The 12605-nt window shown below is 57.9% G+C and overlaps 1 protein-coding gene and 1 long non-coding RNA gene across 8 annotated transcripts in view; one reads left to right on the top strand and one right to left on the bottom strand.

Annotated features, from left to right (window-relative positions):
• Positions 1-520: 520 nt before the first annotated feature.
• Positions 521-3786, bottom strand: LOC143660209 (uncharacterized). The gene is made up of 3 exons (XR_013163882.1): positions 3766-3786; positions 2225-2318; positions 521-737 (listed from the first exon to the last, which is right to left on the bottom strand). It is a non-coding gene; the product is annotated as an uncharacterized LOC143660209 (long non-coding RNA).
• Positions 3787-3897: 111 nt separating this feature from the next.
• POU2F2 (POU class 2 homeobox 2) overlaps positions 3898-12605 on the top strand; it is a 36430-nt gene continuing 27722 nt past the window's right edge. For all 7 annotated transcript variants that reach the window (XM_077131673.1, XM_077131672.1, XM_077131670.1 and 4 more), the window contains exons 1-4: positions 3898-3974; positions 10948-11013; positions 11161-11195; positions 11341-11397. In XM_077131673.1, the coding sequence (XP_076987788.1) occupies positions 3908-3974; positions 10948-11013; positions 11161-11195; positions 11341-11397 (225 nt within the window). In that variant the 5' untranslated portion in view covers positions 3898-3907. The remainder of the gene's footprint in view (positions 3975-10947; positions 11014-11160; positions 11196-11340; positions 11398-12605) is intronic.

The following is a 12605-nucleotide window of genomic DNA, read 5'->3' as shown; positions in this document are numbered from 1 at the left end:
GGACCATGAGGTCTTTGAGGACAGGTTCCAGAGCTAGCTGATCTCTGGGTCCGCAGCCCTCAAACAGGACAGGGCACGGAGGGGCATGTCAGTATGTGTGAATTGAAGGAAATGGGGAAGGGTTCACCCTCCGTCAGCCAGGCACTGGCAAGATTAGAAGGAGTACAGTGCATTGCTGAGTATCAAGAAACATACTCTCAAGGCTCTGGGGGATTCCAGTGGGCCTCGTGGGCAGGGAGTACTTTTTTCTGCTGTTCATTGAAGCATGGGGGGCATTTCAGAGCTCTACAAAGGAGGCCCATGGCAGAGTCAAGAGAGCACAGGCTGTGATCAGGACAGAGTCCCTACTCCACCACTCATATGCTGTGTGACTTGGGGCAGTTGACTTCACTCTCTGAGCCCCAGGTCATCAGTAAAATGGAGATAACAGACCTCTCACCTCCTCGAACTATTGTGAAGCTAAGACAATACAGAATAGTCCACAATGCCAGTGTTAATGCTGATGTTGATATTGAGGAGGATAAAGAAGAAATATTTTAAGTCTGGGTGCTGGATGCGCCTAAGCAGAACTTTGGGTGACTGCAGTTTGATCTTGATTTAGGATCACTGGAGAGGCAGTCCTGAAATCACCTTGGGTCCCTGGATTGAGGCAGGTGTGTAAACAGGAAATGGAGGCTCAAGCCCAGAAGCCAGGGAGGAGGGGAAGAGAGGGGCAAGCAGTGTCAAGAATTGACTGACTAAAAAAGAAAGGGAAAAGAAAAAAAAAAAGGGGAAAGAGTTGACAGGCTGAGACTAGACATGATTCAGGGTCCCTATTTGGGGACCACAAAGCCCTGCAGAAGGAGCAGCCTACATCCCTTTATCTGTGCGCCTGCTGGCCGCCCCTGTCCTGCCATTTTCTTTTCCGTTTGGGCCCTGAGCCAGGCTTCCCTGACCACCCCCTTGGCCCCCCAGAGGCCTGAGCTCTGCTAAAGGCCCACGGGTTTAGATGCAGAAAGGAGGCTGGGGCAGAGGGAGACCAGCATCAGTGAATCCCAGGCCAAGTTCGTCCCCTGGCCTGGCCACTGACTCAGAGTGGCTTGTGACCCAGTCTCTTCCTGCCAAGTGGGGGGCCTGAGGAGCCTTTCCGAGCTCCCACGGGCTGCAGCCCTACAGATGAGGGCAGCACCTATGAGAAAAGACCCCCGGAGTCCCCACGCAGAGCTGGGACATGGCCCGGAGCTAAGTGTAGAGGTCGCCAGAGACAACGGGAGTCCAGAGTGGCTGGGGGCTGAGCCATAGGGAGGGTTCCCAGGGGTGGCCACCAGGAAGAGGCCGTGGCTGAGGGCCCAGAGGGGTGAAGAATCTGGCTCTGCTGTCCCTGGTGGGCTGGCTGCTTCCCCCACCACACCAACTCCCCGCCGGGCCCCCGGGGGACCTCGCTCTAATAATGTATTTGATCGACTCGCTGGCCGCGTACAAGCGATTATTGTCTTGTCGGGAGTCAAACGTATCGATCCGGCGAGAAATATGAGCGGAGCAATGGGGCCCACGTGTCAGTTACCAGCCCCGCCGGCCCTGGGGAGCCCCCTACGTCTCCTTTAATTACCGCTCAGCCCTGAGCCCAGCCTGGCCTCCCCTGCGCCACCACCCCTCCCAGGCATCCTGCACCCCGAGTGGCCCCCTTTGCTCCCCAGCTCTCACTCCCTACTTCTTTTGCTCAAAATGGCTTGAGGCCTTTTCTCTGGCCAGGAGACCACCAACTCTGCCTCACCACCCCTGGCTGCCAGCCTGCCCCGCCCAGTGTGCCCCAAATATGGCCTCCCCGCTCCTCTCTCAGACAGGCTGAGGCCTTAGGCCCACCCTCCTTCAGGATTCCCTCACCCAGGCCTGTACACTTGGCTCTGGTCCGGCCGAGGCAATGATAGGGAAGCCAGAATGGGAAGCAGGTGGATGGGGTGATTTCATCCTACCGGGGCATGCGTAAGGCCTTGCTCTGTTCCTATACTCAACTCGGAACTTAGGAGGGCAGCACCTGAAATGGGGGAGGTCCCCTCTCTCCTTTGCTCACCTTAGGGGGCAGACATGGGGCCACATCCAAAAGCATATATCTGACATGGATGGCATGGGATATGTCTGTGATGGAGTATGGGGGTTGCTTGGTGGTACTTTGGCCCCCATAATGTCCTTATACCCTATTTCCAAGCCCCTCAAATATATAATCCTAAATCAAAATAGAGCTTACTGGGCAATGCAACTTCAAGACAAGGCTCCAGTCCCTCGCTGTTCATCAGACTGCTGACCCAAAGAACCTCGTGTGCAGAAATCCTGCGGCTGTGCTGAGAAAGGGAGAGAGACAGAGGGAAGAGGGGGCTAGGAGGCAGGAGGTCTGGGTTGGAGCCAAGTAGCTGTGTGGTCTCTGGACCTCCTCTGTGAAATAGCCTTTGCATTGGGGCATGCTGGGGAGAGTAGATGCCTGGAAACCCTGCCCTCAGTGTGCAGCTCATTCCTGTGGCGAGGGGTGGGTGGCGGCCTGCTGGCTTGGGTGTGCCAGGGTGGGAGCTCAGGAGCCCTGGGTGCAGATGGAGGGGGGCACTCCTGTAGGGCTGGCTGTGCATTGTGCCCTGCATGAGTGTGCATGCCTGGCACGCATGGGTGGACGTGACTTTGTGCCCACAGGAGGTGTGTCCTGACTGAGGCACCTGAGCAAGGAGGGTTGTTGTTGGGGCCTATGCAGGCAGGTAGAGCTGTGTTCACGTGTGTGTGTGTGCAAAGTGTGGGTCCCATGTGCAGAAATACTGGAGTGTCTATGTGTGTGTGAGTCCAGGTGCCTGTGTGTTCCGGCGTGTTGTTGGGGTTCCCCCAGTGTGGGGCTCAGCGTGTCCTTCCGGGCCGCCGGCGGGCAGGTGGGCTGTTTGGAGGCGCCAGGCGGCCGGGCAGCTTCGGACCCCGGGGCGACGGGAGCGGGAAGAGGGCAGCGGGCTGGGCCGCGCCTTTGTCTGCACCACGGTGTGCCGAGAGTCCTGCGCCTTTGTGTGACCCTCGCAGGTGTGCGCGCAGGGGCGGGGGCGGGGGCGACGGGGAGGGGAGCGGAGGGAGGGGCGCCCTCCTCCGCGGCCGGCCCCGCCCTCGGGCCCATTGGCTGGGCGCTGCCGCCCTCTGGTGGGCGCGGAGGGAAGCACCGGGCCGGGAGCCCCGCAGCTCGTTAGGCAGTCGGCGGCTAGGGTACCCGGTGCTCCCCTCAATCGGATACCCCTGGGGACCTCACATTTGCCCCCGACAGACCTCTCGCCGCCCCTTGCCAAGGCTCCCACCCACAGCCCGTACTGCCACTGCCCGCGGGCACCGCTTTCTCCCAGGGGTGCCCCTAGACGTCTCACCTGCGGGCAGGTGTGCGGCTTAGTCCCTCCGCGGCGACGGGCACCCGCCCTGAACACCTCCTCCCGCCGTTATTTTTTGGCTTCAACGCGTCTTGAGAAAGTCATCTCACCTCTCTGGCCCTCAGGCTCGTCCTCAGTAAACTGGGGGAAATAGCAGCACCCCTTTCACGGCTGCTGTTGGGAGGAGTCTCTCCTAACAAGTGTGAGGTGCAGGACCTGGCATGGGAAAAGCCCCCCGATGCTGCTAGAGAGCGCATTATTATCTTGGGACCCCTTATCTCGCAGACCTACAGGCCCTGTCCAGAAGTGTTTGCTGGAGGTTTGGGCCAAGTGTTGATGCCACCCCCCCGGGGGTGCAGCAGTAGGAGTCTGGTTTCCTCCACCGCCCTACTCCCCTCACCCTTACCGCTGAAGATTTGGGGTCAGCTGCTGGGGCGGGCTTGCGGGCCGGGGCATTTTTCCTCCTGAAGGGGGGTGGAACGGCCCCTGTGGTTTCCTCCGCCGGGTGACTTCCGGTAGGGAGGGCTTGGCCCCCAGAGGGCGGGGAGATGACACAGTTGTTCCCCAGCCCTGGTGGGGCGGGCAGCATGGTTCACTCCAGCATGGGGGCTCCAGGTAAGACTCTGGGAGCTGGCGCCTATGACGGAAGGACAGGTGGGACTTGTGCCGAGATGCCTTCCGCTTTCGTTGACCCTACCTGCCCTCTCTCCTTGCCTGTCTCCTTGGCCCTTTCACTTTGTGCTTCAGCAGGGCTCCCTCTTCCAGCCTGAGTCTCCACTCCCCAACTCCTCCTCCCCCTCCCCCAATACCAGGTACCTCTCCCAATCCCTTTTCCCCGTTTCTCTTGCCCTCCACTCTGCTCTGAGGGGTCTGAGGTGGGGAGGATGGAAACCTGTTGGTAGCCCATCCTTACATAAAGGGCCAGTGGGGTGGGCGACATGGGGGCTCTGTGGGGAGGCTTCAGAAGGGTTGAAACGTTTTACTTGAGTGTGTATGCACGTGCATGTATGTGTGCATGTGCAGGAGCTCTGAGTCTTGGGAGGGCCTAGCGTGTGCCTGCTATGTGTGATGTTGGGGGACAGGCTGGGCAGTGATGTCTGGCCCACTTCCTTGCATCCTTCGCCTCGTTCGCCTCGAGTGTCCCCTCTTCGAAGAGGCCTTCCTGTCGTCCCCATCCACACCCTCACTGTCCTCGGGTCCCTTCAACCCATTTTAACTTTCCTTGTGGCACATTTGTTTGTGTACTTATTAAACACCTTCCCACCCACTCTCAGTGAACTGAGGGAGCAGTGTGCCCTGGGCACCATACAAGCAATGGTCTTTGTTCTCATTTAGTGACGTGCGACTCTCGGCATGATGGCGATCATCGCCTGGCATAGTGATGCAGGCTCAATGAGGGGATCCGTGTGAGGTGCTCAGCTCAGTGCCTAGAACCCAGGACGCTCTCAGGGCTTCATGGTCGCTGTTTCACTTGTGGCTATAAAGGTGTGACTGTGGGTGGAAGTCTTGGTTGCTGTGTGTTATTAATCTATGAGGGCATCTCTGTGACCCTCCTTCAGTGAGTTGTCATTGAGTTCTATGCTAGAGGTTGGAAATATAAGTGAAAAAGGCAGCTCCAGTCCCGGCCTCCTAGAATCTATGGTAGGGGAGACAGACCTGTCACAGCTCAGTGGGGTCAGGGCCAGGATGGGAGAGGCACATTGGCAAAGGAGTCAGGGCCAGAAGGAGAAGCATGGGGGGTTGTCTGTTAGGTATCAGGGAAGGCTTCCTGGAGGAGGGAATGTCTGAGCTGAGATCTGAAGGCTAAATGGGTGTGAGCAAGGCAGAGGAGGTAAGGAGGGAGGTTGAGACAGAAAGAAGACTGCTGAGTGGCATGTATGCATTTACTGAAGTGACTGCAGGTGTGACTAGGTATATGAGTCACATACCTAGTGTGTGTTCATGCAGTGTCTACAGAGAGATACAGTTGTGTGCATGCCCCTGACTCAGTCCCTGTCTGGGCTTGAATGGGAGCCTTGTGTGTGCCAGGCACAGGGTTAGACCTTTTGCTCGGGATTTCTCATGGAGCCGGTCTGCCTGGACATGAATTAATACATTGTGTGGCCTCAGGCAGCTCATTCACCCTGACTGGGCTCAGGCGCCACATCTGCGAACTAGTTCAAGGGTCCTCCATGGACTCTGGGTGGGTGAGACATGACTGTGTCTGTCTGTGAGTGACTCTGGGTGTGTGTCTGTACATGACTGAGCATGTGAATGTGTGTGTGTGTGCATCTCAGTGCTAGTCTGTACATGACTAGGTGTGTGGGTGTATGCAATCTGATGTGTGTCTATCATTGCATAACTCTGTGGTGTGTGTGCACATCTAGGTTTGTGCCTGTGCATGGCTGGATGTGAGAGTATGTGTGGTATGTGCATGTCTAGGTGTGTGTCTGCGCACATGATTCTGGGTGAGTAAGTGAGTGTGTGCACATCTTGGTGTGTGTTTTACATCTCTGCCTGTGTCATTGTGTCTGGGCCTTTGTTTCTCTGTACAGACCCATGCATATTCTTGCCGGCAGTCTGTGCTCACCTGTTTCTCGTTCAGGTTTGCATGGTCTCTGTTCCAGGCCCTGCCTGTGCTCTATGTGGCAGTCCTTGCCTGGTGTTGGCCCAGCTGTGGGGCCAGCTCTCTTGTTGTGTCTGCTACCTCTATCTCCATCCCTCTCCTGCCAGCTCAGAAGTATTCACTCTTGATGCAGCCTGGGGCCAGCTGCAGGTGGGGGGCAGGGTGTGTGGGCTGCTGCTTCTGGGGAGGCCAGGGGCTGGGCCAGCTGGGCTCACCGAGGTTCCTGGCATTACAGGACACCACCCACAGGGGCTCCCAGGCCATGGCCTTGACTGAGGCAGGCTGCATGTGTGGGGGACCCAGGGGACAGGCCCTGGGGGCCAGGAAGGGGTGAGGGGCAGCCCTTGGGCCCTCTATATTTAGCCCTAATTTCGGTAAGTGCTAAGGAGAAGCTGGCCCAAGTCTGCTAAAACCGGCTGGGGGAAATGCAGAGGAGAAGTGAAAGTCCGAAAAGGCGGGGCAGAGAGGGCAGAGAGGACCCAGAGTCCCAGACGTGGGCCAGGCAGGCAAGTAAGTGTGAGCTCAGGGACCTGGGTAGCCCTGGGTGGGATTCAAGGGGCCATGTGGCTCGAAGTGGCCTGCCAGGGTTATGCATTCCATTTCCTGGTCACTTCCTCTTAAAAAGTTACACACCTGGGATGGACGTGGGGAGGAACTGACCATAAATACCCAACCAACTTTTCCGAGCAAGTGAGGCTTCCTGGGGCTGGCTGAAGGTGCCAGGGGAGAACGAGCTGGGAGCATGGTAAACCCAGCGCCCGAGTGGCACTCTGCACCAGTTACATCATGTCTGGACTAGAATAAGGCATCGCACTTTCCCTAGATTGGAGAGAGAGGGGCATCGGGCATCTCTGCTGGAGGGCGGGTTTTGTGAGCCTTTGGACAGACCCTCCAGGCTCCTGGTTGCCAGTGTCTGCAAGGCCACCTTCAGGCACTATCTGGCCTTTGGTCCACAGTGAAAATGGAGCACCCTGTTGAGCCTTGGGGGGAACGACTTGATGAGACCCTTTCCTTGGATTGGGCTGTAATAGGGGAGGAGGAAAGAGAGGGAGGGGGCAGGACAGAGAGCAGCACGCCAAGGTTTTGCTGAAGGCCCAGCCAAGGGATGGGCGGGGAGTGTGTGGGTGTGGTGGAGAGAATTTAGGGGGAATAAGGGAAACAGCATGGTGAAAACTTTCCCTCCAAGTGAAATTGGTTGCTTCACCTTAAAGTTCAAGTTAGGGTTGCTTAGGGGCTGAGGCTGAGGATTGGGGTGTCAGGATCAATAGGAGAGTGGTCTGCTTTAGAAAGGATTGGGGCCTGGGTCACATGGGGAATTCATTCATTCATTCATTCATTCATTCCACAGGCCAGTCTGAGGCTTATGTAGTGGTGACTCTGGCCTGGGCTGCAAAGAGCCCACAGTCTGGAGGGAGGTCCCTGCTCACCGTGTCAGGATAGGCTAGAGGGCAGTGAGCGGGGCCTTAAAGGGGAGATGTTTGCCAGGAGAGGAGGAGCACGTCACCTCGAGTCGGGGGACAGCAGAGGCCAAAGGCCTGGAGTGGGGAGAGCAGGGCCTTGGGGCCACCTTCATTCACTTAACACACATGTCCTGTGCAGGACAGGGATGGGGACCCCGAGATGAATCAAACCTGCCCCCGAGGTACATGATGGGATGATGCTGTGGCAGGGGGAGCCAGGGCTTGGGGATCCCCTCTTTCAGCTCATCTCTTCTGTGAAGCCTTCCCTGACTCCCCAGGTGGTTAGAACCTTCCTCTCTGGGCTCCCCATGCCCCTGACTGCCCTCTAGCCCACCCTAACCTCCGCGAACTGTCACCCCCCAGACTTTGGACTCCTTGAGGCCCACGCCAGAGTCCTGACTGAGAACTAGGGACAGCTGGGGTGGTGGCATCCTAGGGGATGGAGCCTGTGCCAGACCAAAGGCTGAGGCACCAAGTGGCCACAATTGGCAACAGCATTCCAGGCAGAGGGACCAGCTCATGCCCAGGCTTCAGGAAACATTGTTAAATTGCAGGGCAGCAGGCCAGAGGCAGCAACAAGAGTCATGGGGAGGGATGGATGGAGGGATGTTCAGCAGACCTCTGCAACCCATTCTTCCAGGCTGGGCGGTACTGGGGACCCAGCAATGGGTCGGACCAGGCCTGCCTGCCCAGTCTGGTAGAGAAAAGATCTGGGCACAGCCAGCCATAGCCCCAGGGGCTCAGTGCTGGGACAGTAGGAGGGCAGCAGCTGGGGGATGCCAAGGATGAGAGTGGACTTTCTGGGATGGAAGTGTGGTCAGATGTTGCTGTGGTCTGTGGGCAGGAGAGGTGTCCACCAGGTAGAAGGGAGTAGTGAAACTTTGTCCCAGGCAGAAGAGACGCCCATGTGGTTGAAAAGCAGTGTGCTTGGGGACAGAGTGGCAAGAGTCAGACAGTTGAGGGCTCTGAAGGCCAGGCAAGGGGTTTGGACTTTTCTTGGGGAAGTGGGGAGCCATGGAAGGTTTTGGAATGAGGGAGAGCTGGGTATAGGAAGGATCATGCTGGGGCAATCTGAGCAAGACCACGGGTTGGGGCTTGACAGGGTGGAGATTTCAGGGATGGTGAGGGGTGGGATTTAGAACCTGCTTAGGCTTGTCTGAAGCAGGGGCCCAGATCTGGGCGGGTGAGAGCGGGATCGGGCATTTGGCAGGATTCCTGCCCTTGGTGCCCCAGTCAGGACTAGGAGGCCTGATCACCTGACTCCCTTCCCGTCTTCCTGTATCTCTTAGGATCATGTGCCAGGAAGCAGAGACTGCGCTCCCAGAGCACCCTGGGCACCCACTCCCCACCCCCGCCCTTCACCAGCCACCACCTTACTAGGACTCTGTGCTGATAATTGTGACGTGGCTGTTTTCCTTTTTAGCTTTTAAGTTTTTCTTTTTTTTGTGAAAGTCTAATTTATATGCAGTCAAGTGCTCAAATTTTCAGTGTGCAGCTTGATGAACTTTTACATACGAATAAACCTGCATAGCCACAAAAGAGATCAAGACAGAGCACTTCCAGCCTCGCTGCAGGCCGTTTCCTGGTCACTACCCCCACCCCCGCAAAGGTACCCACAAATCTGACCTTTATCACCTGAGGTCTCTTTTGCCCAGTCTTGGACTTTGTGTCATTGGAGTCACACTATGTGTCCTCTTAGGTCCATGCGGACCTACGGACGTGTTGCACATCTTTTACTTGGCACCATATCTTAAAGAGATTCAGTCCTTTGTGTGCACCAGGAGTTTGCTGTTCTTTGTTGCTGGGGGGTATTTCACTGCGTGGACTGGCCACCTTTTGGGTGTCCATCACCTGTTGATGGACATGTGGGTCTCTTCTGGTCTTCTGTACGTTCGTGGACTGCACTTTTGAGGACAGAATGCCTGTCTCTCTCGAACACGTTCCCAGAGGTGGGTGGGCCTCTCTCCTGCTTTGCTGACTGGAGCATGTATCTATTTACACATCCACAGCAGCATTAAAACCTGGCTTTTTAATTAGGAATTAAAACCCGAGTGGCATTTCATGTCAAGTAATTACCAACCGCAGAACTTTTGGATTTTTTCAGTTGCTGAGGGCTTCTCACCCCTCCTTTTTGCCAGTTTTCTTAGGGTGCAGAGCACGTGAGAGTTGGGCAGCCCCTGTGATCGGGGTGGGGTCATGGGTCAGTCCTGGGTTTTAGAGTGAGCTGTGGGGAGAGTTCAGAGCCCAAGCAGGTGATGAGTAAGGCCAGAGGCCAGCCTGGGAGTCAAGGTCAGATGAAAGACTTGGGCGTGAGTTGGGACTCAGGGTGAGAAAGGGGAATAAGAACTTGGTGAGCTGAAGCGTGGGCTTGCACTGGGGTCCAGCACCAGGAAGGTGAGGTTCAAGCTGGTGTTAGGATGGCTTTGCAGTGGGGTGATGGGTGAAGATGGCAGGGTCTGGGGACAGGTGGAAATCAGGATTGGGGTGCAGGGTCGTGCTGATTAGAAGCGGGAGTCCTGGAATCCAGAGCCCCTGGTTCTGATTGGGGTGCTGCTACAATTTTGCTGTGCTCTTGGGGAAGTGACACCCCCCCCTCTCAGGACCTCAGTTTGCTCCTCTGTGAAATGGGAGTAACATTAGCACCGACAGCTGTTTAGTGCCGCGAGAGCACTGAGGACGCCTTCACCTTTTCGTCATTGGTATCGCAGCTCTTAGAGGACAGGGAATTTGTCTCCATTGGTTTGTGTTTCCTGGTGCCTCACCCGCTCCTGGCACCAACCTTGACTGTCTCTTTTCATATCCTGTGTCCAGGGAACTACTGTATTTGCAGGGGTGGGGTGTTTAGGTTGGAGTTGGGGTACAGCTGGGAATCAAGGCTGAAGTCCCAGGTAAGGTATGGGATTAGGTTTGGGGATAAGGTCAGGGGCAGAGCCGGATGGGGTTGGGGTTGTGAGGAGTCGTCGGGGCGGGCGTGGGCCCCACCTGCTGAGTGTGAGAGGGAAGGTCAGATGGGAGTGAGGTGTGGACGGGACCGTGAGGGGCCTGCGTGGGGTGGGGGTGGCGGTCAGGATGTGACTGCATCACACTCAGAGACCTGGTGGCTCCCTCGCTTGGGGAAGCTTCAGTCCCATCACGCACCCCAGGCCCCACTCAGAGTGGAAAACATGTCTCACCCGAAACCTGGTGGGGCAGGACGGGGAGCTGGGGCAGCCCAGCTGTGAAGGAGGCCTGGCTGCACGCGCTTCGGAACATCACCAGCTGCTCCGGGCAGCCACCTCTTCCTCATGTCCACCCCCCATACCTCCTGGGGGGTGGCACCCCTTATGCCACCTCCTGGAAGGGTGAGAGGATCTGGCAAGATCCCAAGGCCTGGGGCTCTTCTTCTATCCACCAGAGGTGGCCAAAGAGTCTCTTCCAGGGAGGGGTGATCTGGAGAAAGCGGGGCTGGGAGCGGGGCCTGAGCACCCTCTTGGCGTTCCCTCCCTCATCCCACTTCCCATTTCCATCTCTCCTCTGTCCCCAGAAATAAGAATGTCTAAGCCCCTGGAGGCCGAGAAACAAGGTCTGGACTCTCCGTCAGATCACACAGGTAGGTGGGGAAGGGAGCAGGGAGGGCAGAGAGCCATCGTGGTGGGGGGAAGCAGGGCTGGGGGTATACCAAGGCGGGGACCTGCATGGGGGCAAAGCGGCCGGGCCGCAGGGACTGCTGCTAACTCACCCCTCCCTGTCGTTGCAGACACTGAAAGGAATGGACCAGACACTAACCATCAGGTGGGGACGGGGCGGATGAACAGGACGGGCGGCGGGAAAGGGAAGAAGGGAGCAGAGGGGCAGGACGGGGCCAGGAGGGTGTGGTGTTGGGGGCAGCTTCACCTCTCACTGTTCCCACCGCCCCACCCCAACTTTCTCTTCTCAGAACCCCCAGAATAAGACCTCTCCATTCTCCGTCTCCCCAACTGGCCCCAGCACCAAGGTAAGCCCCTTGTCGGAACCCCCAGGAAAGGCGGGACCGTGTCCCAGCGAGGCGTGGGGCTGGGGCGGCTCCTCACATGGCTGCCCCGCCCACGGCTGAGCGGTTCGGAGCCCTGGTACCTTGGTGGCGAGGTTCCTCCCCCCTTCTCACCCTCGGGCTCCCGCCCCAGGCCTGTGACTCACCCGCGCTCCTTCCCCTTCCCTGGGGGGTGGGGGTGGCCAGGGAAATCCCCCCCAGGGCCCCGGGCGATGAACAACAGGAAGCTGAGGGCCCCACCCCCATCCCAACTTCCCTGGCAGAGCTACGGCCTGCACCCCCCTCCCATCACGCACACTCAGGGGCCAGCGAGGGGGGAGTGGGGGACCGCAGTGTGGGGGTGGAGGGGGCTGCCGGGGAAGAGGATGGTGGGCAGGCCAGGCAGTGCACGTTCCGAGTCCAGGTGGGGCCGGGTGGCTGGGCCCTGCAGGGCTCCCTGGTGCTTCTTAGGCCCTGGCCCTGGGCTGCCCACCTGGTCCGGAATAGCTGCCAGGTCCAGGGGCCTGAAGACTGCCCCAGGGCACAGTCAGAGGGGACATGAGCCCCCACAGGACTCCTGGCTCTGATCAAAAGTGGCAGAGGGATGGGGCTAGAGGCTGGGGACCCCTTCTCACACTGCCTCAGGCTTGCTCTGCAACCACAGGGAAGGCATTTCCCCTCTCTGGGTTTCTCAGTTTTCCCTTCTCTAACATGGTGGCAGGGGTCACACAGATCAGATGGTCCCCAAGGCCCCTTTCACCTCTAGCCCCTTTTGGTGGAGCTGCTGTAGGAGAACAAAGTGCTTGGGGAGCAAGTGTGCCCTTGGGGAGCAGGTGTCCTCTTGGGAAGCAGGTGTGCCCTTGGGGAGCTAGTGTCCTGTCTTGCCCTGCTTGGAGCTCCAGTTCTCCTCCACCTTCTCACCTCAGGCTGGCTCCTACCTTGGAGAATGTGTCCACCCCCTCCTGCCCCCTCCTTAGCTGGAACTGGCCTTTGCATTCTCTCCTCCCTTTAGTACCCTCCTTTTGGGGAAACTAGTGGAGTACAGGGAATAAGGTTTTTCCCTTCCCTTGCCCTGCTCGGGCCTGACTCCAGGAGAAAACCAGAGGCACAGGAGGGCAGTAGCCCCTGACCCGGAGGGCCTCACCCTGTCCCCCTGAACACTGGGGCTTTACCTCTCGGCTCTCTCAACTGTG

The sequence above is a fragment of the Tamandua tetradactyla genome, chromosome 16 (assembly GCF_023851605.1).
Source record: "Tamandua tetradactyla isolate mTamTet1 chromosome 16, mTamTet1.pri, whole genome shotgun sequence".
Taxonomy (NCBI): domain Eukaryota; kingdom Metazoa; phylum Chordata; class Mammalia; order Pilosa; family Myrmecophagidae; genus Tamandua; species Tamandua tetradactyla.
Note: the sequence above shows the minus strand (reverse complement) of the source record. Positions and strands in the feature narration are given on the sequence as shown.